The sequence below is a fragment of the Emys orbicularis genome, chromosome 6 (assembly GCF_028017835.1).
Source record: "Emys orbicularis isolate rEmyOrb1 chromosome 6, rEmyOrb1.hap1, whole genome shotgun sequence".
Classification (NCBI taxonomy): Eukaryota; Metazoa; Chordata; order Testudines; family Emydidae; genus Emys; species Emys orbicularis.
Window position 1 is genome coordinate 99,264,022 of NC_088688.1, and position 26,269 is coordinate 99,290,290.

At 39.1% G+C, this 26,269-nt stretch overlaps 1 protein-coding gene across 3 annotated transcripts in view; it reads left to right on the forward strand.

Moving 5' to 3' along the window:
- The window catches only part of PCSK5 (proprotein convertase subtilisin/kexin type 5), a 295,761-nt gene that overhangs the window by 123,490 nt on the left and 146,002 nt on the right, over positions 1 to 26,269 (forward strand). For all 3 annotated transcript variants that reach the window (XM_065407021.1, XM_065407022.1, XM_065407023.1), the window contains exons 6-8: positions 1,670 to 1,758; positions 8,400 to 8,572; positions 24,825 to 25,037. In XM_065407021.1, the coding sequence (XP_065263093.1) occupies positions 1,670 to 1,758; positions 8,400 to 8,572; positions 24,825 to 25,037 (475 nt within the window). The remainder of the gene's footprint in view (positions 1 to 1,669; positions 1,759 to 8,399; positions 8,573 to 24,824; positions 25,038 to 26,269) is intronic.

Below are 26,269 nucleotides of genomic sequence, written 5' to 3' on the forward strand. Positions count from 1 at the left end.
TTTGGCAGAGCATAAGCAATTAAAAACTGGGACTTATAATGGACTTTTACTTTAGGCATAGATGCCAGCTCTGCCCAGAGCCATCCCTTGGGTAGGGCAAATCGGGGCAACTGCTTGGGGGGGGCCCCGCTGGCTGGTGCGAATGGCCGGTGCGATCGGTCCCAGAAGAGAGGAATCCGCCAATTCTGCCCCAAGCTCCGCACGCCATAGGGACGGCCCTGGCTCTATAATAAATTGGGAGGAGGTTGTTTTGAAATATGACAGCTTCCTTCCTTTACCTGAACGCTGTTGAGCTTGCACCATCTTTGAATGGGTTTTTCCACACTCCTGTTTCTAAAACAACAACAACAAATAAAGCTCATTTTCTTATTTCTAGTTAGCATACCCGTCTTGTAGATTGGCAAAATATCATAACCAAGATTTCCTTCATTCTTTCATTCTACAGCACTACATCATCTTGACATTAACACAAAGGACAAGTGCAAAACCTTTTTAGCCAAGCATCTTTTTAAAGTGCCATTTAAAAGCCTGGGAACTTGTTTCTGTACATTATAAATATAAAAGGAGCCAAGGAAATGAAGCACAGACCCTTGAAAGTTTCTCAAGGCATGTCTCTGTAGGATGTCAAGCATAAGTTTTTCTGGGACTGTACCAACATCCTAGTGGGGTGGTGGTTACATGTTTTGTGTAATGCAAACATTCAATAAAGGGGCCGTTTGTTGTCATTTGAGGTATATGAATTAATGTAGGCTTTAAGCTATATGTCATTGTCTTCATTCCGTATGTGTAGTTTGAAATTTTTCTGAGTTCATACACAGTAGAAATTTGTGTAAAGTTTCAAAGCAATCTTAATCAAATTTCAGGTACCTGTTTCACTATTTTAAATTTGTGTAAATAGTGCAGGCATTCGTGCATTGTTGAGGCAAAAAATTGTTTCAAGGATACTCAAAAATACTGCTAGGGAAGTCTGAAAATTAAAAACAGGGAACTTTTAAAAAAACCCATACCTCTGCAAATCCTTGTGTGATTTACTCCAGGCTGGGGGGAGGGGAAGGGGGGGAGAGAGAATCTGCCCTGGGATGAGATGTGATGTGAAATTTGAGGTAGTTTGGTTTTAGTGAAGTTGAAAACCAGGCTTCTAAAGAGAAAAAGAGCTTCAAAGTTGGGGGGGGGGATACTATGATCAAATTTGGTGAGTTATAAACAAGTTAATAAAGAAGTGACTTCGTGAGAAGTATCTAATTCTGATATTTTGATCCATCATTAGAGTTACTCAGCATTTAGCTTATTACTGTGGTCTTGTGAGTAAAGATGATACTCATCTCATACAAATATAGTTTATCAGTTGCTTGAGAAATTAAAGATGCCCTTGGACATTTCTTAGGGGTTATGATTGTAATTTTATACATAATTTTTTGTCGTTGACCACCACTGTTTTTGTTTCCTAGTCTCATCTCTTTGTTTGTTAATCCTTTTCTATTTACGAAATATAATTTTGTATCTAATATATGCACTACAGGCTGGGGTCATATAGTAACATCTCACACAGACATCCAGATACATTTTTCGCATCTGAGGATGAGCAAAATCAAAACCTTTAAACATTGACAATCTGCATTTTAGTGGGTAATGTTACTTGCTTTAAAAAAAATCTCTGTTCTGCCTGCAGGCATGGAACTCGTTGTGCTGGAGAAGTGGCAGCCATTGCAAACAACTCACACTGCACAGTAGGAATCGCCTTTAATGCCAAGATCGGAGGTATGTACAACAGTCTCACCATTAACGCAAGTACAATTTGTACAAAGTGGCACACGGGAACCTTTTTGAACAAGAGGTAGAAATTTGTTTATTTAACAAATTTATTTAGCTGTTTTGACAGGTAAATGCATCTTTGACAGGATGTAGTTAAATATAGTTACTGAAGGGAAGCCTTTTGTAGTGATACTTCAGAACTGCTCTGTAGAACTCTTTAAATACGCATAGAAAGTTAAGAAGCGAGACTTGTGATTAAAATATAGAATGAGGACTCAGGAGATCTGTATTCTATTACCAGCACTCCCACAAACTTACTGTATGACTTCGGGCAAGTCACCTACTCTCTGTATGACTCAATTTCACAGCCTGTGTTATTGGGATAATAATTATTCACCTCACAGGTCTGTTGTGAAAATTGGGTTTTTAGTGTTTGTAAAGCACATTGAGATTCTCCAATGAAAGGACTATATTAAAATATTTAAATCCTTCATCAAGAAATCAGGTTTGAGACTGCATAAAAACTTAAATTTGTGACTTTGGTGTACCATATCAGTTATATCCAAAAAGAGGCAGTGTGGTCTAATGGCTAAAGCACTGGACAAGGGCTCTGGAGATTTGGTATCTATTCTCAGCTCTGCCATTGACCTGGTGTGGGACAAGTCACTTCACATCCCTAAGCCTCAGTTTCCCTATCTGTAAAATGGGGATAATGATATTGATCTCCTTTGTAAGGTGCTTTGAGATCTACTAATGAAAAATGCTATAAAAGAGATGGGTACTATGATTATTATTAAAAATGCATGAATCTGTCTATATCAAGAAATAATTTGCCACTCTTACATGTTAAAAATGTGCCATCATCTTCTCTTCTGTTTATCCCTCACAGATGTCCAATATTAATAATTATTCATATTTTAAAGAGAAACTGAAAAAATAATCACCAGTGTTATTAATATGGATGTGTAAAAATGTTTTTTTAAAGTATTAAGGAAGGGCAAGGACATTGTTGGCATTTACTGTGACCCAAGAAATGCATCTCTGCATGTATAGCAGGAAACAGAAAGTCCCCAGTGTTTTTGGTGAAAAATGTTGAGTGAGTTTCCAGCCAGCTCACCAGGCCACTCTTCCAAACAAAAGAGTTTGTCAGCCCACCTCTCCCTAATGACTTTTCTGGGTGGGCTAGAATATGGTTATCCCCTACTGCCCAGCTTTTGTTCCATTGTAGGGAAGGTGCAGGTCAGACTCTTAGTTCCTCAGTAATCAGGAGTGGGCTTGTTCTTCCAATTTCCAGAAGATTTATCTTATTATAGTTTAGGGACAAGGGAAGGTCCTGGAGCCTTCCCCTTCCTCAGAGGAAGAATCATGATACCTCCATCCAGAGAGATAAAGAAATGAATTTGTTTGGGTCTGGCTGGTTTGATTGATGAAATGTGAGAAATGGGTAAGGGCAAGGGAAAAAGAGACTTGTCCCAAGGATATATTGGAGTTATGGTGAGTGGAGTGTGGGGAGAAATTGTATAAGGGACACACAGGATTAACTATGTGTGAGGGAGAAAGGACAGTGGAAACTGATGGTAGAGGTTACACCAGAATAATGTGATTATTTTTTAAAATTTATTATTATGGTGGATGAACTGGGCTTGAGCCCAGCTGTTTGTTTGGGTGGTTGGTTGGTTTGGGAGATGGCCATTTCTGAGGTTGGCCTGGGGGCAGGTGGGTGGGTGGATGGAATTTAGTATATGTGAATACAAAGAATAACAAAATTAGGAAACCTGTGGACTTCTAAAATCTTCCTCAGTAATATATAATACCTTAAACAATGTTACCGACATTTTATATCTGAAGACATAACAGAAATGAATTGTATCAAATATTGTTCCTTGAGTAAAGGAAAAAAATGCCCTCACTGGATGTGTTCCCCCTCCATGGGTTGAAAGAGAGAGACCGAGTTAGTATTCTCACCCTGATTAGAGGAAAGACCACAACCGCATACCCCTAAGTGCACAAATTGTCAGGGTAACTGGACTTGACCAGCTGTGGTGAATGAAGTAACTCCTCAGCATACTGGCACAAATTTTCAAAGACGCACATTTCAATGTGTGCGCAATGCTGAACTTTTCTGACATCGGTGTACAAATCAAGAATGCACATGTACATATGGACTCCAATCCAGCAAAACCCTTAAGCACTTGCCTAACTTTAAGCATGTGTGTTAGTGCTTTGTTTGGTTGTGATCATAGTTGCTGAGAAAGCACTTTCTTCCTTCCTAACCATGGCATGTGAGCAGAATATGCCCTGAAGTATGAGATTTTATTTCACTTATTTATTCCATTCACTTGAAATGTAAGTCATTTCTATAGATTTTTAAACAGTATCTAGTTAATTAAGATATGTTTCAGTTCTTGTAACATAGTATGGAGACATGATCTATGAAACGGTTAATGAACAGAACTGAATGCAGAAATACTGCTTAAATACAATTCAGCACTTTGCATTTGATGAAACCACAGTGTCATCACATCCCCTTTCTTTCTACATCCCCTTCTTTCTCAGGAAAACACTGTAATTCAGACTCATTAACTGGTGATTCTCTGTCCTACAGTAGACGCCATCTGGGAATGCAGAAGTGTGAAATGGTGATATTTAAGCCAACATGGAGATGGGCTCATCTCCATGAAAGACAGTAGGGAATACTAGAGGGGGAACTTAGAAAAGGTATTGCTGAAAGAAATAAAAGAAATTAAGAGCTTTGCTCTGAATAGCTGTGGGGAAGGGGAAAAAAGACATTATTCACTATCTAATGAAAGGACCAAGACAGTGTAAGGCTGCAGGCACCTCCTGCAGACACTGTAAGGCTTTCCTCTGCATAGCAATGCTGGATTTTAAATGCATTATTATTTATTAAGCATAATGAATGTGTTTAGTGCTGCAGGACAGCCCCAATGGATTCAGCCATAGTTGCTGAACCACAGCCTGTTTTAAACATAGTTTAAAACTGATTCAGGCTAATGTGAGTTAAACATGGTTTACCTGGCCAGTGGGCAGGGAGTGTAACCACATCAAAACTAAATTTAATCACTTTGCTCTGGACTAGAAACCAAACTCATCCTTTGAGCCACTCCACTGGCAACTGAAGGAAGAACTTCATCCACATATTTACAATGTGTTGGGGGCTGTCACGAGTTTGTTTCTTAAACACTGTTTGAAAAATGGTTATGTCCCATCTGCCCTAGTCAGACAAACTGTGTTATATTTGAAACCATATTAAACCGAACCAGTGTTCAGTTAATGGTTTAATTCCCAGTGTAGGCGTGGATTTAAAGAGCCTCTTTTGGCCTACTGATGGAGAGCACTTTACACCTTCCTCAGAGATGCGCCTGCTTCCACTGGTATGAATTTGGCCAGAGAGCAGTATTCCTCACCTCAGCCAGAATGTGCTCTCAGGGCCCAGGGGGTGTAGAGAGGAAATAAAGGGAAGTGGAAGAAAATCCTTTCCATCAATATTTCATCAAATTCTATCAGCAGAACCACCACGATTAATGATGTTTGTGATGGAAAGTCATTTGCAATATATCCACCAGTAATGCTCACCTTTTTCTAAGTGCTTTGTACTCTTCCTCTCTTTTTCATTCACTCCAGAAACACTGACCATAGAACAGATCAGGGAACAATTTCCTCAAAAGTCTGATTCTCTTCTCACAGCAGTGCAAATCAGGAGTAAATCTGCTGACATCAGTGGAGCTGTGCTGACAAGAGACAGTGAGAGTGAGATTAGAATCTGGACCTTAATTCTGTTGCTGTTTGGGAGATAACTCTTGTGAAGAAATCATACAGTGTGCCCCCAGTTCTTACTCCTCTCTGCCATGGTTGAGCCTCCCTTAGCTGAGCCAAAGGAATGTGATTATTTGAATGTTTGCCAGTGGCTTTTTACATCACTCATACATAGCTCGTTACCACCTACAGGGTTTTGGGCTTTCTTTGTTTGCTATAAGAAGGGATGGCTAGCTTGTTGTTGTTGTTTCTGCCTTATTGTGGAAGTTGCAGAGCATCTGTGGGGATTTGGTGCTTAGTTATTTGGCTGGGCTTGAGTCCTGATGGGAAAGTGGTTATACTAAATTATGACAGAACAGATGTAGATTGTCTTTAACTGACAAGGAATTTGTTCAGCTGTTTCTTTAAGCTTAAGTGAGGCACTGATTAAAAACAAATATTTGAAAGGAAAACGTGCTTTCACTTAATTTTCACATGCTTCTTCAGGATTTGTTAGAAGTTTGTGCTGACTAAAATTCCACTTAGGTTTTGACATTTATGGCAAATATTTGGAAAAGTTTAAAGAATTCTGAAGATTTAGTGGACAGTCTGGAAACTAAGTCTGCTAATTGCCTTCTGGATGGTTATAATTGTGCTATCACCACCTGGGAGAAACACTTTGTATGTTCTCAAAAGTCTGATTCTCTTCTCACAGCAGTGCAAATCAGGAGTAAATCTGCTGACATCAGTGGAGCTGTGCTGACAAGAGACAGTGAGAGTGAGATTAGAATCTGGACCTTAATTCTGTTGCTGTTTGGGAGATAACTCTTGTGAAGAAATCATACAGTGTGCCCCCAGTTCTTACTCCTCTCTGCCATGGTTGAGTCTCCCTTAGCTGAGCCAAAGGAATGTGATTATTTGAATGTTTGCCAGTGGCTTTTTACATCACTCAAGAAGTGGGCTGTAGCCCACGAAAGCTTATGCTCTAATAAATTTGTTAGTCTCTAAGGTGCCACAAGTACTCCTGTTCTTTTAGCGGATACAGACTAACACGGCTGCTACTCTGAAACCTTTGTATGTTCTGTGAGGGGGCAAAATTAACAACTCATGTAATTGTTAAAGAAAAGAAAGCAACTATTTAAAATAGCCAATGATATGTCCTTTGATAAAAGTTGCACTTGAGGTCTGCTAACTGTTGGTAAAAAGAGAAGAGTGGACAGGCTGCTTTTGGATTTTACCACTATCATATTTGTTAACATTAAACATGGTGTGAATTATTTCAGATGCCAGGGACAGAACTTGGTTTTACTATTCACTGTAGTGAATGTTACATTCATAAAGCATGTTACATAGTTGTAGTAACGCAAATGAAATTCTCTCCCTCTGTTTTTTAGCTTGCTTTGTTTAAATGTAGTATACCTTTTGTTGTTTTAGTTTGGAACCAAATATATTGATATGCTTGAAAGAATGAGAACACACCTTCTATCCCTCATTAAATTTTTAAGATTGCTGAGGAGGAAAAATAAAACCTGAGATTACCAAACTTGGTTTAATGGCTTTTTTATAAAGTAAAATTCATAGTGAGATCACTGTTTGGACAAGTTCATTATCTCACAGAACCTGGTCAGTTTTTGTGTGAATTTAGAAATATGATCACTTCTCAGATTGAAGTCAATTAGAATGAGAAAAAATAGATCCTCTATCAACAAACCAATCCATATACCTTGGAAGGTAAGGCCTTGGTAAACACTCCACTTAATTCAGTGCAAACTCATGAACAAATCTGTGTTCTTATAATTAAAATATATAAATTTTATTTATAAATAGTAATGTTCCTATTAAATGGAGAAAGACTTCAAATATGTTAATTGTGGAAGTGAACATCAACATATACTATCTCATACAGTTAAATACTAATTATTATTTAAAAATGAAAATCTTTGATCAGATGTCACATTGACTTGGAGGTTATCCTTTCATTGCTGCTACTTATTAAGGTGTGAGAAAGTTTTAAACTGGCCTCAAGTGGCTGCTCCCTCAAGATTAAATCATATTGAGATGTTATGGTTGACTTGAACAAGAACATTTATTTAAAATTCCAAAATATTCTCAGTTTACAGCCTTCAGGCTTTCTCATCACACTGCTCCTAAAACACCATGCTGTCGTGTAGATATCCACTTTACAAATGCCGGCACACAAGTTTTTCAAATACTACTGTTTACCGAGGGTTGGATCTTGAGATCCCTTATTTATACATAACTACCATTGACATTAATGGGAGTTCCGCGTACACAACTGAATTTCAGAATCAGGCCTTGCACTCTTTCCTACCTAGAGAGGGATGTTCACAGTTTTGCAACTGAGGTAGAATAATGTTATGCAAATAATGCTATAGTTTGTCAGTAACTTTCTGTAACACTTTTGCTAGTACCCAAGAACTTTCTCCCCAGCTTCTCCTTTTGCAGACTCCTGCAATGAAGACATAATCCTGTGTTTATCTATCAGCATACATCCTGTGTTTTATGTCTATCAAATTAGGAGTGCCATGTCTCAAATTGCACTGCGTCGCAGAGAAGGAAAGGAAATTATAATTATTTTTAAATGAGAAATATAAATGTACTGAGGTAGAAATAATTTTTTTAAGTTTTCCCCAGAATTAAAGTTTTTCTTTAACATTCAAATGTTGTGTATTGGATGAAGGAATTTGAGCACAGATGTTTCCTAAAGCTTGAGAGAAACCGACTCTACAATTTGAGTGCCATAATCAATAAGAACATAAGAAATGTAATCAGCAAAGACTAGTTCTCTGTATTTTTCACATAGTTTTTCAACCATGCTTCATTAGTCTAGTTCTCACATTTACTGCCTTTCTTTTTTTTTTTTTTTTTTGAAGGAGTCAGGATGCTGGACGGTGATGTTACAGACATGGTGGAAGCAAAGTCTCTCAGTCTGAATCCACAACATATACACATCTACAGTGCCAGCTGGGGTCCTGATGATGATGGGAAGACTGTGGACGGACCTGCTTCTCTAGCACGTCAGGCCTTTGAGAATGGCATCAGAACGGTAGGTTTCCTTAAATACCATGTCATGTCCTGGGCGCATGTGCACAAGCAGGGAAAACTAAAGCTCTCAAGACACATTGCTGATAAGGAGGAGCTTGGTTTTGTTTAAAGGAAAAATAGCACTCACGCCTCTTTCCCCTGTTTAGAGTTAGATCTGTGTCTCTCAACCTTTCCAGATTACTGGCCCCCTTTCAGGAGTCTGATTTGTCTTGCGTACCCCTCACTTAACACCTACTTGCTTACAAAATCAGACATAAAAATACAAAAGTGTCACAGCACATTATTACTGAAAAATTTCTTACTTTCTCATTTTTACCATATAATTATAAAATAAATCAATTAGAATATAAATATTGTACTTACATTTCAGTGTATAGTATATAGAGCAGTATAAACCAGTCATTTCTGTATGAAATTTTAGTTTGTACTGACTTTGCTAGTGCTTTTTATGTAGCACTGTTGTAAAACTAGGCAAATATCTAGATGAGTTGATCTACCCCCGGAAGACCTCTACGTACCCCTGGTTGAGAACCACTAGGTGAAAACCATTTTAAAATTGCACATTTGAAGGTCTGAGCACTGTTTTGAATGTAGTGAGAGACTTTCTAGCAAAAAGACGACGGCTCTGGGATTGTAAGAGGTGAGATCAGCACAAAATATTTCTTCAAAGTGATCAAGAGACCATTTGACTGTTCATTCCAATGTTGAAATTTAACAATTCTGGGGACCGAATTCAGGAGGTGCAACTACTATTTAAGTCAACGAGAGCTGTAACCACTTATACTAGGACTGAATTTAGCAAAATATAATTAGCAGTAGCTTTGGAGCATATGCAACAATAAAGACTGTCTTTGCTTTGAAGAGCTCACGTTAATTTATAATGTGCCACAGCAGCTGATCATAGCAAAAAACAGGTGGAGTGGGTGAGAGAGGCTAATAGTAACAGTTATAAGAACATGGAAGTGCCTAGATTATCTGTATGCACTACTAGACGATTTCAAATCATTCAAAGTTTAATTCTAAGATGTAAAACCAGGGCCGGCTCCAGGCACCAGGCAACCAAGCACATGCTTGGGGCGGCACCTGGTAAGGGGCGGCGGGGGGAACGTGGCGCGGCGCGGCATTCCGCGGGGGGGGGCGCTCCGGCGGCACGGCGCTCGGCGGGGGGGGCGAGCTCCGGCGGCGCAGCGCTCAGCGGGGGGGGCGGCGCGGGCGCGGCGCTGGGGGGGGGTTCCGGCGGCGCGGCGCTGGGGGGGGGGTTCCGGCGGCGCTCGGCGGGGGGGGGGTGGGCTCCGGCGGCGTGGCGCTCGGCGGGGGGGCAGCGCGGGGCGCGGTGCTCGGGGGGGGGGTTCCGGCGCCGCGGCGCTCGGCGGGGGAGGGGGCTCGGGGGGCGGCGCTTTTTTTTGCTGCTTGGGGCAGCAAAAAAGTTAGAGCCGGCCCTGTGTAAAACACAACATAAAATTGATATCAATAATCCCTCCTGGTCATTTTCCTAGTATTGAGCACAAGATGGGGAGTCAGGAATTCTTCAGTTCTAATCCCAGCTATGCCTTGGGCAAGTCAGTTAAATTTTCTGTTTTGGTTTACCTTTCTGTAAAATGGAGATATTTGCTTACCTGCCTGACAGGACTGTTGTGATGATTTATTAGTTAATACTTATTAAGCTCTTTGCAGATGGAAAGCATTATATGCATACTGAATATTACTATTATTTAATATAAAGTAAATGCCATTAACAAAACTAGTTTTAATTATCCCTGGGACCTGCTGCAATGTAACATGATTGATTTCTTTCCGCAACTGATACTTCCATTCAGTTCAGATCTGACAGGCACATGTGGCAGCATATCATGCTTTTACTTAATACAGTATGTGCTGTATAAGGTCCCGCTACAACAAAGCTCTTAAGTACATACTTAACTTTAAGCATGGGAGTAGCTCCAGCGACTTCAGTGGCTTCATGTAAGCACATGTTTAAATATTTTGCTGGACCAGGGCCTTATCAAAGCACTTATGAAAGCTCCATCACATTCTACTACTATTTGACAATGATGGCAGTGGACAACAGCAACAAAGCCTTTAAGGGAAGGTAGTGGAACTGCAGGAAGGGGAAGAAATAGCTGAATGAAATAAGAAAGTGTGTGTGTGTGTGTGTGTGTGTGTGTGTGTGTGTGTGTGTGTGTGTGTGTGTGTGTGTGTGTGAGAGAGAGAGAGAGAGAGAGAGAGAGAGAGAGAGAGAGAGAGCGCGCATCATTTCACTGAGATAATGCAATCACAAAAAAGTTATTCCCACTCACAGAAAACAGATATTCATTTGCTCTTTATAATTTCAAGGGCCTGATCTTCATCTGGTGTAAATCTGCAGTGAAGTCAACAGACCACAGACTACTTTCATTATAGTATCAAATCATTTGATTTGTTTTACATAGATAACAGCACAAAAGATAAATTAAATTCTTCATTATATAGTTATAAATAGATTATTTTTTCCATAAATAGTCCAGGGGGAAAGTTTGTTCTTATTTCTTAGAACAATAAAAACAATAATATTTGGGACAAGTTATATACCCTTTAATTTTTAATTTCTTTTATCCTTTTGAAGTGTTTTACAAAGGATTGCCATAGGTCTCACTATTCTGAATAGTTGTCTGGGTCCCACTGTGAAACCGCATACATTTATGCTAAAGAAGTATTTTTTTTAATTTTAGAATTAATAATTAAACGTTTTAAATATTTTTAAAGTACCTTAACACCAGACTAAAATCAGCAGATATGTCTGAATGGAAGAAACAGATGTGTAGAGTCAGAAGTTGCTGAAAGGGTGGGTGTATTGTCTCTTTAAAACTGTAGCAAGTCAGGATAGTGTTATGGAATGCTCTCAGGCAGAAGCGCTATAGTGAATCAGTGAAAGAGAGAAGCTGTTTTCCTTATTCATTCTAATATAGTTACTTCTTTGGTCTTAGAATAAAGCTACTCTTTCTGCTTTTTGCACTGAAATATGACAAGTGCTGTTTTTATATGGGGATTTTTTAGATCACAGGGTTTACACAAATTGCTGGTTAGGAACTATGCCAAATCCTCTGATTTATAAAAGCTGTTATAATAGTTGTGCAAATGAAGGTAGGCAGGCAACTCCACACACAATTTTGCACACAGATCTTGGCCTTTCTTTTTAAAAATACTGGTCCTAAACAGTAACTACAGAATAAATTTAGCTTCTTTGATCCAAGGTAAAGTAATAGATTGACAATGGGAAAGTTGGCAGGTTTGTCTTTCAGATCCATGTAGTAGATCTGGACTTGATATTCTGCTTTAGTCCTACAAGACACATCTCCCATTGATGCTAATGCAAGCAGGAATATAGAGGCAAGATCCTTTAAGTGGGTCTGAGAGGAAAAATTGTGCACAGTTTGTTTAATTAAGAAAATTACAGGTGCAGCTGAATAATGACTTTGATTAAAATGTAATTAAACTGAACTAACAAAATAAAAGTGAAATGGGTATGTCTTTTCGAGAATCACCCCTCTTCTTCAGGCCATTCAGAGACTGATTTTTGAAAACATGTCCAAATTATCTTTAGGTTGTATCATTCCAATTAAAAGATTCACGCAGGATGTCTGAGAATTTTTTGAAAAATCTACTGGGCTAAGACGCTTATCCTAAATCCAATACCAAATAACAAAGATAAATAAGTGTACATTTTCAGAGGTCCATAGAGACAGAACAACATGCCATAAATTGAAAAAGACAAATGTGTTTTTGTTTTAAATGACATGAAGTAATAGCAAAAGTTTAAAAAATGAAAATCTCATACAGAAATTAAATGTGCTATACAGCTGTTGTGCAAGATCAGGATAAAGAATGGAGAAGGGAAAATGTTGTAAACTAGTTTCAAGCACCATAATTTTACATCATCTTTAGCTTAGTTTGTGTAATTCTATTATACTTAATTAAGTTCTTGAATCTAATGAGTGCTTTTGCCCTTGGAGAGTTTGTTTTCAAATAGTATTAATTTCAAATGGCAAAGTTATCTTGGCATCATACTTTCAAATGCCAAGGGATTTTTTCTTGGAAATGTTATAGGTACAAGCATTGTATTAGCTAGTATGGAAAATGCATCCATTAAACGCCAGTGTATAACAAGTAGTAGATTTAATAACCTGAAAAATGAGTGTATTATAATTGCACAATTCAGTTTTAGATGAAAAATCAAGTTTAGAGCAGTATGTCCAAGAGTAACATTTTTGAAGAAAAGAATATATGAGTATACGATATGTCAACACTGTAAAATATACAGGCTTATTTATTGTAGTCAAACAAGGTTCTGGACAAACCATGTAATAAGGTTTTCCTCTTCCTTGTATGGGAGGAAAAACCCAAATGTTTTAAAGATTCATAGATTTTAGGGACAGAAGGAACCATTAGATCATTTAGTCTGACCTCCTGTATACCACAGGCCATTTGTTAAATCAGGTTAGATTTAGTTCTCCGATATAGATTTGAACATGATGTTTTGTCCACACAAGCAAGCATATTTGTAATGTCGATATGAGAAAGCGTAAATCCGTTGATATGATCAGATAGTCATGACTTTAAATTGTTTTGCTTTTGTTTTTACATGTTCCTTTGCAAAGATACCATAACTATGTTTCTGGAGCAGGGCCGGCTCCAGCATTTCTGCCGCCCCAAGCAAAAAAAAAAAAGCCGCGATCGGCGGCGGCAGTTCGGCGGCAGGTCCTTCGCTCCTAGAGGGAGTGAGGGACCTGCCGCCCCCGAATTGCCGCAGGTGCTGCCCCTCTCCCTTGGCCGCCCCAAGCACCTGCTTGTTAAGCTGGTGCCTGGAGCCGGCCCTGTTCTGGAGAGTTGTGGCTACTGTTGGCATTTTGTGTAGCAAGGTTTCAAAGGGCTGTGACAATGAGCAGCCAGCTTCACTTGTTTTCCATTATTGATTTTGCATCACCTGTTCTGCATACACATGAGCTACGCTAAAGCTGTGGCAGAGCAGGTCATCCTTAATGTATTACAAAAGGGGAGAAGGACAAGCAGGGAAATCTAAATCAGGATCTTTGGCTTTTTGCCTGCATGTCAGAACAGTGGCCTTCATTTCATTCCCACTACACTGTTCTGTTAGTGAGCTGGACATAAGCCAAAATGTTTGATGGACATTAATGATCTGATGTCGTGCTGCTGAACCTCTTGTGAGAACTCGGCTTGGTGCCTCCCCTCCCATCATCACTGCCCCTTTTCATCTCTCTCGCTTCACCAACTTTGGCTGCAGAGTGTGTGTTCAAATGTATTTTAGAAGCAGAAGGCTCTCCTACAGTCACTGAACAGCCCTCAAACTCAAGTGCAAGCATTTGGGAGAGGGAATTACATGTGGATTTATTTCTTTAAAAAAATAATGCCAGGAGATTCCAGCAGTTGGACTGTGATAAAAAGATGCCAATAAAGTTAAAAGGTAGAGTGTATAAAACTGTTATTCAATCCATCCTAATATATGGAGCAGAGACTCGGATGGCCACAAGAAGAGAAATCAGCATGCTCTCCACCACCAAAATGAAGATGGTGAAGTGATTGGACACTCCATGATAAGAAACAAAAGGAGGTTGTGAGGAGCCTAAAGCAGGTTGCCCCAACTGAAAACAAATTCAGGGAGGCTAGGCTATATTGGTGTGGATATGACCAGTGGAGACCTCAGAGACCTTATATTGGTAGGATGGTCCTTGCAATGATTGTGGAAGGAAAAGGACCAGGGAGGAAGCCAAAGACTAGATATCCATGTACCTTAGAGAGACCAGTTTGCCTAACAGCCAGGCGTACAATCATGAGTTTTGGAAGAAGGCTATAAAAGTCACCAACCCCAAATAGGGAAGTGGCAAGAAAGAATAAGATGATTCCAATGGTGGAGGGCAATGTATATAATGCATAACTGTTTAGGCAGAGGGGTTGCTGCTTGTGTTGAGGCAAATAACAGACTGTTCTTAGATATATTAAAAAATGCTATTAATTTCCTCTGTCATCATAATTTGCATGGGTTTAAGAGGAACACGTAACTGTTGTCTACACAAAATATTCACTTTGTAGCAGATTTGCTCTGAAAATACAATAATAATATTTTTTACTTCTATTGAGAGTTTCAATTGAGTATCTCAAAAGCACGTCACAAAAATGGCTATTATCCCATTGTACAGATGAAGAAACTGAGGCACATACAAATTGCAAATGCAAATCCCAAATTGTATGTCCATGTATGATTAGTAAGCAGGCAAGTTGGACATGTGCAAAAGTGTACACACCCTTATAAAAAGTTGGCCAAAAATGATTTTCCCAAGGTCACTCAGTGGGTTAGCCCCTCTACATTAGTCACTCGACTAAGCACAGAAATTTTCTGTTACAGGTACTGTATAGCCCCCATGGCTGTGACATATGAGCAAATAACTATTTTTTTACTTCATGATTTTGAGTGAAAAATGTGGAGCTTCTGCTTTACAATGAATTGTGTTGGTTGTTAACACAACAGAGATGATATCTCTAATAGCTCATTCTGAAGGACAGACTAATTGCACACAGTGTAGTGATGTTTGTGTTTTAATCTCACAACTATATGTCCTGATAACATAAGACAATATCATTGGCCTTCATCATTGGTATATGGGGGAGAGGGATAGCTCAGTGGTTTGAGCATTGGCCTGCTAAATCCAGGGTTGTCAATTCAATCCTTGAGGGGGCCATTTAGGGATCTGGGGCAAAAATCTGTCTGGGGCTTGGTCTTGCTTTGAGCAGCGGGTTGGACTAGATGACCTCCTGAGGTCCCTTCTAACCCTGATATTCTATAGGTTCATAGATTTTAAGGCAAGAAGGCATCATTGCATAGCAATGGGGCCTATGGATGATGGTATGGGCAGCTCTAGACTGACTGCCACTGCACAGCATTACATGGATCTGGCATTGACCAGCACACCACATCACACCACTCTTCTAGGGTAAACAGAATAGATTGAGCTTCTTTACCCTTTCATGGTTGGGCAAGATTTTACAGACCTCGACTCATTCTTGTAGCTCTTTTCCGAACCCTTTCCAATTTGTCAATATCCTTTTTATAAAGTTTGGACACCAGAACAGGACACAGTATTTCAGTAATGGTCTCACTAATGCTGAATTCTAACGTAATATCACTTCCCTACTCCTACTAGATATTTCCCAGTTTACACATCCAGGAATCAGATTTGCTCTCAGCCACTGAATTGCATGGGAGATCATGTTCAATTAGTTATTCACCATGACCCCCTAAGTCCCTTTCAGTGTCACTGGTTTCCAGGATGCAGTTCTTGAAACAAATCTGTTTCTAAATGTATGTGGCTGTGTTAAAGCACACATTTTAGGACACTGAATGGTTTTGCAAGAATATCTGGCACTGGATATGCTCTAGTCCTTTCCAAATTAACGCTGCCCACCAAAACTCAGATTGAGTGAAAACCTCCATACATGTCATGAAACTAGCAATTCTTCCTCGGTCTATGCTTTGCATGAAGTTGGAAACTTCCAGTGCTCTGCTCAAACACCCTAGATTACAAATACTGTCTTCCAATCAGTAAAGTAGCAGAGTTTATTTTTCATAATGCCTAGCTGTGCTGTGATACAATGCATTCTGTTTTCTTTTGGAAATAACTAGAAGATTCCTTTATAGCAGTACTATTTGTTATATGCAGTTTTTCCACAGATGATCAGTATGTAGTGCAAAAAGAAAGTGTACAGAAAATAAAATAATCTAACAAATGTTCCTACATTAGATTCAATGTGATATACACATCCAAAAGGCAGAAAAACTTGGAAAGTAAGTTACAGGAAAACATACCTCAATATGTCCACAGTTTCCATACAATGTCACAAAAGGTATTGGAAACAGACTGTATTAATTACAAATCCTCACACATTTGTGGAAACTGTTCTAACAAGCCAGAAGAGCATTATGGCCTAAGCGCCAGCTTTTCAAAAGTGGCCTCTTATTTTGGGTGCCCAACTTGAAATAGATTAACATAAAATACATCAGGTCTCTGACTTAGGATAAATCTTAAGTTGGGAAGCCAAAATTAACAGGCCACTTTGGAAAAAATTGGGCCTTTCCATATGTTTAAAATGTACTTATTTCAGTGAGGATGCATTTACACAATAAAAGAATCTGGTTAATTAATAGGGGTAAGTTTCTTATCCCACTTCTCCGCAGAACTATAGGGACCCGGACACAGCAGAGTCTGTGCGTTTCTACTGCCTATGGAGAGAGCAGGATTTCATGAAGCCAGTTCAAGGAGTGCCAGTTTGTTCTCAAGGATTTGCTGCACTACAGAGTGAGGTTAGGGCAAGGAAGGTGAGGCCAATAGATCTGACACTAAATCAGACCACATCCTTTCTCCCCAACCACACCCATGTGGTGGGGACAGTCCATACACAGGGACTACTGCAGCCCTAAGTCTGTAAAGGCAGCCATGGAGCAGCATCTCTGTTGCTTGTGTCTGGGAAGAGGATTCCTTCCCCCAATCCCTGTACCTACCTTGTGTACTTTTCTTAGAAATGTGGATTTATTTTTCATTCACTCATGGCACTGGGGCTACAGAAGTCACCTCTGAACAGTGTCGCTGCTGAGCGGGTTGGCAGCTGCAGAATCTGCACCCTAATGTGCCATGGAGCTGAGCTCTCCACTACTTGTGAATACCTGGTGGGAATAGGAGTTTAGGTATCACCACTAGGTCTATAATTACATGGATCTGTTGGCCACAAATCCCTGTCTAGGGGGTTTCAACAGGTAACTGCACAAGGACAGTAAGAGCTGACTGAATCCTCGCTGTAGCCTAGGGAGGTGAATTCCATCCCTCACTCAAACCCTGCATAGCTTTCGCATAATGCCTCTTTACTTGGGCTTTGTGTGATGAGGGAACTTTACCTATTATTAACCAGGGAGTGTCTCATCCTAAATCTATTCTTGGTTTAACAGATATTTTGGAAAACGTGGATTTTTTTGTTTGTTTGTTTTTGTTAGACAATAATGCAGTATGCAACATGCTATTTCTTCATAGTAATAATGAATCATAATGAATAGATAACATGAACAGATAGGCAGAATCTGTGATGCATGCAGCAGCCCTGTAGCTGGCTTTATTTTGTTTTGTTTAGGAAAAGTAGAAATTCATTCCAGCATTCCACGGGTTCAGGTTTCAGCCAACACTTTTTTTAGGGGGAGGGAGGTTGCACTTTAAGCACTAATTATAGCGCTGTGGGGAACAGCTTGAAGCTATTGAACCTGTTGTTCTAGTAAAGAGGCAAATAAAAAATATACCAGATGCATGTTGAAATATTCTTCACATATTCTATCACCATCATTACTGTGTTAATGCATAATCTGTTTTAATTCTTCAGTACATTATATGTTACCTGTACATAGAATATTTCCACAATAACTTATTAAAGACACTGTAAATATTAAGAAGGTGTAAAATCCTATGAATTTTCTTTTCTTGTTTAGATTTTTCTTCTCTTTTAAGATAAGAAAATGGTGCAATTCAGAACTAAATTAAGGAGATGAGGAAAATAAACTTTGAAATCATGAATATAACTACAATTCTTTTTCCTTGCTTTCTATTTTTTATCTGCATGACTTATTTCCTCTACCTGGTGTAGGATTTCAAATTTATTAGGACAAAATTGCCTCTCATTGCCTGTAGCTCCCACTGCTCTAATCTCTCCAGGTCACTGGTTCTGTCTTCCTGTGTGTTTCCTACTCCTTCACACTGAGTTTCCTCTCCCTCACCAAATTTGATCACTCTGGAAATGACACCAAAAAAACCTCCACCCAGTAAAGAGAATCATTAACATACTTCAGTTCCTGTTCATCTCTTAGGCAGAAGAACACAAAGATGCAGAAGCAAGAGTAAGGAAGCCTTGTTTGTAGAATAGTGAATGAATACATGATTTTAACTTTCTAGAATGGTGGGACTACCTCTTACCTCACCTGCTCATGCTTCACATGTTCAATGGAAGTTGTTTCAGAGACTACTTGGAAATGCCTTGTGGACCACTAATGGTCCATGGACCACAGTGTGTAGATAACCACTCTACAGTGATATGTACCATGACTGTCAGTAAGATATAAACTAATAAAGCTATAGCAATATATAAACTTGGAGCAATGGAGGCTCCTTTAATATTGTTGAGGAAGTTTTCCATGTGTCTTTACAAGAATGTTCATATTGGCTCTGATTCCTGGCAGAATCTGGCCCTAAAACTGGATTAAGTGGCCCAGAAAGGATCACACCAGCGTAAGAGTGATCCTCCTGTGGTGCTGAGCTGCAGAAAAGCTTTACACCACTTGCCCTCTCAGCTGCTAGCAGTACAAGGAAAAGGGAATGGCCAGAAGAAAGTGGGCATATTGTGAGCTCCTGGGCCACCCCTGTTTTTCAGCCCTTTGTGGCCTTTTGCAGTTGGTATCAGTTAGAGCAGCTCTCATGCACAGTCTGTGCACATCAGCTATACCCAGAAAATACCTTAGTAAAATTCTTCACGTACCTAGACTGATGATACACTAAATGTCAGTGAAGTGCTTTTTTTTCTTGTCAGAATTGAAGGCCGGGGGTTTTGGGTTGTGTGGTTTTTTTGTTTTTGTTTTTTAAATATTCAGACATTTTCTAAAGGCTAGTGACAAAGATAAAAACAGTAGGAGAACATCTCAAAAAGTACACTGACAACCACAAGTAAGGTTGTGGAATGCTTTACAGTATTTGGAAAAGAGTCAGTAATATTATTGCAAAGGCAAGACATGAGAAGACATAGCTCTGTACCCAGGGGGGATGGTTGATGCATTTTTATCTGACATCATTGGCACGAGCACTCTGAATGTTCTACTGCACTCACATTCTAGCCCGTGCCATTCCTCTACTATAATTCACATCACTGTCTAGTGCTTTGCTTCTGTCTAAAAACGTGTGTCTCTATGGTCTGTAAATAGAACTTTTGCTTTCAAGTAATAAAAGATGCAAAACCTCCTGGCAGCCCCGGAATAGACTTTTTGTCCTGACACCCTTGGGCATCTGGAGCATGACAGATGGTAGATTTAGCCAAATTGTAAAAGCTACAGTATGTTACATGTGTGTTTATCTTAACTTTGTAACACAGCCCAAATGTCTCTTATTTAACGTCATATTTTAAACAGAGACCAATTTTAAACTGGGTTCACATACAGTAGGACAACTAGTGCTGTTGCTTTAAGTAGGTTGTTTGGTATCTAGAGTTACTAGCAAGTTTATAATTTCCCGAGCACGAGTGGGTCCAATGAATTGAAGTGGGGTGTGAGGGCAGAGGGGAAAGGAGACAACCAAATAGTAATCAAACAGTAGACAGTAAATGAAAACCAGAGCATACTTACTTGACATGTTATTTTGGGCAGGTTGATTTTTGTTTTTTTGGTTTGGGGTTTTTTTGTTTTTTGTTTTTTAAAGACTGTCATTTGCTTTGCCAAATAGCTTTTAGGAACAAGATCTTAGCATATTGTCTAGACTGAAGGCTAAATTCCATTGTTTTCTGTGAAATGCTGAGTTGTTAAATGTACCATTGTCATAACTATAAAGGGAAGGGTAACAGCCCTCCTGTGTACAATACTATAAAATCCCTCCTGGCCAGAGACTCCAAAATCCTTTTACCTGTAAAGGGTTAAGAAGCTCAGGTAACCTGGCTGACACCTGACCCAAAGGACCAATAAGGGGACAAGATACTTTCAAATCTTGGTGGGGGGAAGGCTTTTGTTTGTGCTCTTTGTTTTTGGGGAGAGTTCGCTCTTGGGACTGAGAGGGACCAGACATCAATCCATGCTCTCCAAATCTTTCTGAACAAGTCTCTCATATTTCAGACTTGTAAGTAAACAGCCAGGCAAGGCGTGTTAGTTTTATCTTTGTTTTCTCAACTTGTAAATGTACCTTTTACTAGGGTGTTTACCTCTGTTTGCTGTAACTTTGAACCTACGGCTAGAGGGGGTTCCTCTGGGCTCTTTAAGTTTGATTACCCTGTAAAGTTATTTTCCATCCTGATTTTACAGAGATGATTTTTACCTTCTTTTTAAGAACCTGATTGATTTTTCCTTGTTTTTAGATCCAAGAGGGTTGGATCTTGATCCACCAGGAGTTGGTGGGAGAAAGGAGGGGGAATGGTTAATTTCTCCTTGTTTTAAGATCCAAGGGGTTTGGATCTGTACTCACCAGGTAATTGGTGAAGAGTCTCTCAAGGCTACCCAGGGAAGGGAATTAGCACATTGGGAGTGGTGGCAGCGGACCAGATCTAAGCTGGTAGTTAAGCTTAGAAGTTTTCATGCAGGCCCCCACATCTGTACCCTAAAGTTCAGAGTGGGGAAGGAGCCTTGACAACCATATTGCAGTATGTTAGAGGAACTGGAATTCTTTGCTTCATGTGGATTAGAGGGAGGATTTTTTCCCCCATTAGTCTTTGCACCTGGTATTTATTTTTTATGGAAACAACATTAATTATGAACCTTTATTTTTTAAAGGCAACACTGATTTTGAAAAAGTATATTTTTTTATACATGTAATAAGTGTTTACCAAAAAAGTCACAACAGAAAGGTCAACTGGGATGTTAATAGTCATTATTCCTGTTCTTCAAAACCTTATTTGAATTAATAAAACTTAAGTTGGTGTTTATTATTTTTAAATATTGCACTGCAGCATTTCTAACAATCAGGGCCTCATTTTCGGCAGCCCTCTATCTTGTTCAGGAGTGAAATTTGCTCAAATAGCTATTTCTACCTGCAAAAATCTCATTTCACATTATTAGTATTATTTATTTATTTTATTATAGCACTATCAACGTACTAGTGCTTTACAGAAATAAGACACCTTTCTCTGGACAGAGGAACTAATAATTTGAGGCCCGTTCCTGCAAAACTTCCTCACAAGAGCAATCTTTGGTCTGCTGAGAAATTCTACTGCAGTAATTGTAGTAACAGGGTGAATCACATGCATAGGGGTTATGGGATCAGTGCCCAAATTAGCCAAATGCAGCCATTTGAACTGGCCAGAAAAATATTTATTTCCTGTGGATAATTTCTACAAAAATGGAAACAAAGTCATGCTTAACTTTTTGACAAAAAACAGAAAATGGAAATAGTTATAGTCCAAAATGCTATCGTGGTGCCTGATGGGAGTTGTAGTTTGCGTGCCTCACGTTCTCATTCTCCTTTATAGCATGGGCTCCCTTATTGGACAACATTTCCCAGGACAGATCATGGCCTCACCTCTTGGTGAGCGGAGGCGGTGTATCATGGTAGTCCCTGCGGTGCTACATGGGAGATGAAGTCCAGCTGGGGAGTGTGACCTGTAGGGGAGAATGGGGATGTGAGGCATGTGAACAATAACTCTCATGAGACACTGCAATGGTATATCCAAATTGATATATTTCATTTTTTGACCAAAATGCAGAAACTTTTGTTTTGAGGGGATTGGAGAGGTAGGGTTTAATGAAATATGAAAAATTTCTGCAAAAGCCATCAGTTTTTGTTGAAAACCCAATTTTGTATTGCATACACTGCTTGTTCTGATATATACAATAGAGTGTGTGTGTGGCAGGGGGGGCGGGAGAGAGAGAGAGAGAGACAGGAGTTATTTTTTTTTGCTTTTTGTTCATTTGATAAGAATATTGTAGGGCCAGACAGAAGTATGGACATCACTCTGGAGTGAAAACTAGCAGTGACAAACTAGTCTAAAGTGAACGTTGAGGAGGGATTTAAAGGAGGAGAGTGAGGTAGCTTAGCACTGGAACAAAGAGGGTACCAGTGGTTAGAGGCTAATGTAATCAGCAGAAATCAGCCAGGAGCATAGTAAAAAGGAATGAACAGCAGCTCTTTGGCATGATCTTCTAGTCACCTCCCAATCCTAAAGAAGCTCCTGAAGGGGGAGAGGGAACAAGAACAAAAGTTAGGGAGAGAGGTGACCAGAGGATGAATGGACAGAATGAATGAGACAAGCAATAGTTCATAGGTCTGATATAAAGCCCATGGAAGTCAGTGGAAAGACTGCCATTGACTTCTCAGCCTTGGGTCATGCCCTAAAAGGTAAAAGAGTTGCGAAAAAGCAGAACACAAAACAGCAAGGTGATGTCGCTGTTTCTTGGGTTCACACAAGGGATGAGAGAGAGGGATGAGACCTGGAAGAGATGAACAGAACTAGAGTCTACTGCTCTAATCCAGATGTAAAGACAGAGAGATGATGGAGCAGGGAACACAATGAACTGAACTTTCTCTGTGCAGGAGCGGCACTGTTATATGAGTGGTCTGCTGGGGCGTGGGTGTACCTGATAAGAACAACCACAAAGTTTGCCCAGTATGACGTTGCAATACTACCATTTGTGTATGTGTGAAAATAATGTCAAAAGCAGATGCTGTGGTGTTAGTTGCTTGAATTGAAGCCCTGCAAAAAGTCCAGTACTGCTCCAGCCTTTTAAACAAGTATATTGTAATGTACCTTTTTATCACTGGAGCAGCTAAGATCAGCCAACGAAAGAAAAAGAAATTGAAATAGTTATACTTCCTGGCTGGCTGGACTGGTCTTGTCAGGAGCATGTGGATTTCATAGTACATTTAACTTGGCACCCTGGGATATTTTTTCCTTCGTTTGAAATGTTTTTTAATGAAAAATTGCATTTTAAAGGCATAACCTTATGTAAACACTAGCAAGGAGAATTTGATATTTAAGTTATTGTGTTGAGGAGAAGAATCTCTACAGGTACTGAACTTTTATTAAACTCACAAAGTGAAACTCATCATTGTTTGTGAATTCAAGCACATATATCTGCCAGAATCATGAACCGCGGGATTTTTTTTCTTACATTGATTTAGGCTCTGTTACACTCAGCAAAAAATGCACTAATGAAAACCCCCTGTGCATCTGGATTAGATGAATCTTTGAATTGCTAATTGTTTAAGATTCTCTTGGTAGATATCCAACAGCTGTCTTTATGTCATTTGCAGCACACAAATCCACTCTGTTTATAAAAAAACAAAATATATGTACTAGTAATTTATTCATGATCACAGAAACCGAAGTAGCATGTGGCATAACAGTAGTTCATCATACACAGGAATGAACCTACCACTTATACAAACCATATATTGCATGATGTGCTGCAAACAAATGATATATAAATTAGGCTATTAACTTAATTGTAACCCTTGGGCTTTTTCCTTTGCCCTCAAAAGAATTAATAAATAATAAAAGTATGTCATTTTTCAGAACTAGAATTAAAGACATGTTTACTCCTTTGATTAAAATCTCTATCCTAATTAATATCATAGTGTTTGCAAACAGTCAATGAATGTATTTAGATTATGTAAATTATGGGAACCTCTTATGTTAACCTGTTTATCTGTCTGCATGAAGTGTCTGGAATATGGAAAACTACAGTTCCCTGCTAGACAGCAGGCATGCAGTATGTTGATCATCTTCACCCTTTACATCAACACCAAATGGAGAACACCAAAATAATTATGGATTCATTTTCACTCCCACTATATTTATTTAGACTCACCCATTAAATTTTCTTAATATGTATATCTGTTTTAGGTCCTCATTCAGCAATTTACTTAAGCATGTGCCTAACTTCAGTTAGACTACTGACTCGGGGCCGTAGTGCTTACTGCTAATATATTAACAAAGCAATCCTTGCCTGTCCATTTTTGTTTTAACAAAGTGTTTTACATTTACCATTTATAACATTTGTGCAACTGATCCAGTGTGGTTCCGAATACTTGATATTACTCAAACAGTACATGGCATCACTTGGTAATTCCAGAATGAGACATTCAGGAGAACCCTTATAAACAACTGGTTCTGTCTATTACAAATGTTTGTAGCTACAACATGCTCTTCTTTTGTTTGTTTGTTTACTATTTAAATCCAGTATGATACATTTAATGCAAGCTGTGTGTCTTCTGCATTTCTCTTTGTAAGGCTGGACAGAATAGACCCACACCTACAAATAGAATCTGAATTTAATTTTTGTTTTTACGGTTGTGTTTATTCATCTCACTCATGTTTTGAATTTGTGAGGGTTAGCTCTTACCTCAGCTAAACTCTGTTTTTTCTTCACAATCTTCCACAATGAGCTCTTTTGTCTTTTTAAGGGGGGCAGGATTTGGGGTAAGGGCCCACATGCTTACCAAGAAAAAAACATTAATCAAATCTTTCCTATTGTTTGTAAACAGGGACGAAATAAGTTAGGTTCCATTTTTGTTTGGGCGTCTGGAAATGGTGGAAGGAGTAAGGACCATTGCTCCTGCGATGGCTACACCAATAGCATCTACACTATTTCCATAAGCAGCACAGCTGAAAGCGGAAAAAAACCTTGGTATCTGGAAGAATGTGCATCCACCCTAGCTACGACTTACAGCAGTGGGGAATCCTACGACAAGAAAATAGTATGTGTTTGCTTTTTTGTAATGCTATTTTAATTGTATGTGGTTTTGTATTTTCTATAATGATTTTTAGGGGAGGGCAAAATGACTACTAGGCCTTTGTGTCTACGCGTGGGCTTGCTTGAAAAATGTTCACCCTTGGTCAATATGGTATATATTTGTATACAAGTTTTGGACCAAGAATTTGAATGTAAATTTCTGCCACTGTGTGTAGCTCCTTCAGCCTCCTTGTATTCTGACATCCATAATTCTACACAATACATCAGGTATAGTCTTACTAACCCTTGTGACAGAGACTGATTTCTCCTCTCACTTCCACTATGTGTCCTACATTCTTTCTGCTTTCCTAACTGCTTCCAAACTCTGAGCAGAGTCTCTCTGCTGTCATCCATAAAAATTATTTTCCTGACCAACACTTTGTAGCATATCACCAGACCTCAGAGCAAATCTCCTTTTGGTATATTTTATCCAGTACTCGTTATTTTTCATTTTTAAATGTGCAGTTATAGAAGCCATTTTCCAGCCCACGTCCCCGTTTATTTCAGATTTATTGGGACCCTTCATCCTTCGTCTTTTGTATTCATTCTCCCTCAGTTGTCATTCGTATTGCTGCCTAGTCCTGGTAGCTGATACACAGTAAGTAAAATAGGTTCAATGCTTATCTCTCCTGCGCTATTTGCCATCTCATTCCGTCCCAGGCTATGGCTGTTTTCAATTAATTTCTGACCATGGCTGTTTTTTTATTCCACTGGAGAATTCCACTATTGTTGCCATCATTACTTTTTTAATTGGAGAGCCTTCCTGAAGTCCAGATAGTCTGTCAACTTCTGTTTTGCCCCTTACTCTTCTCAAACCATTATTGTCACTGCCTCAAAAATATTATCAGATTCATTAAGCACAGCCTTCCTGATGACTTATCATTGACCAATCTATACCTGTTCACTGTGCTCTTCATAATAAAAAATCACAAGGTGCTTTTCTAATACTGAATATAACTTATACTTTCTAGAATCTTTCCTTGCTCCCTCCTTAAGCATTGGTTTCATGATACCTTATTTCCAGTTCTTTTCTTATTGCTAATGAGGAGTTAAAAATTCCTGCTCTAGCTTTTTTTTAAATTTAAATACGGTCTGTTGTGTCTTTCAAGATTCTGGGATGCTGGCCATCCCTTACTGGAATCTACCCTATTTTCAGATGATCTAATTTAAAAAAAAAAAAAAAAATCTTGTTCTGAG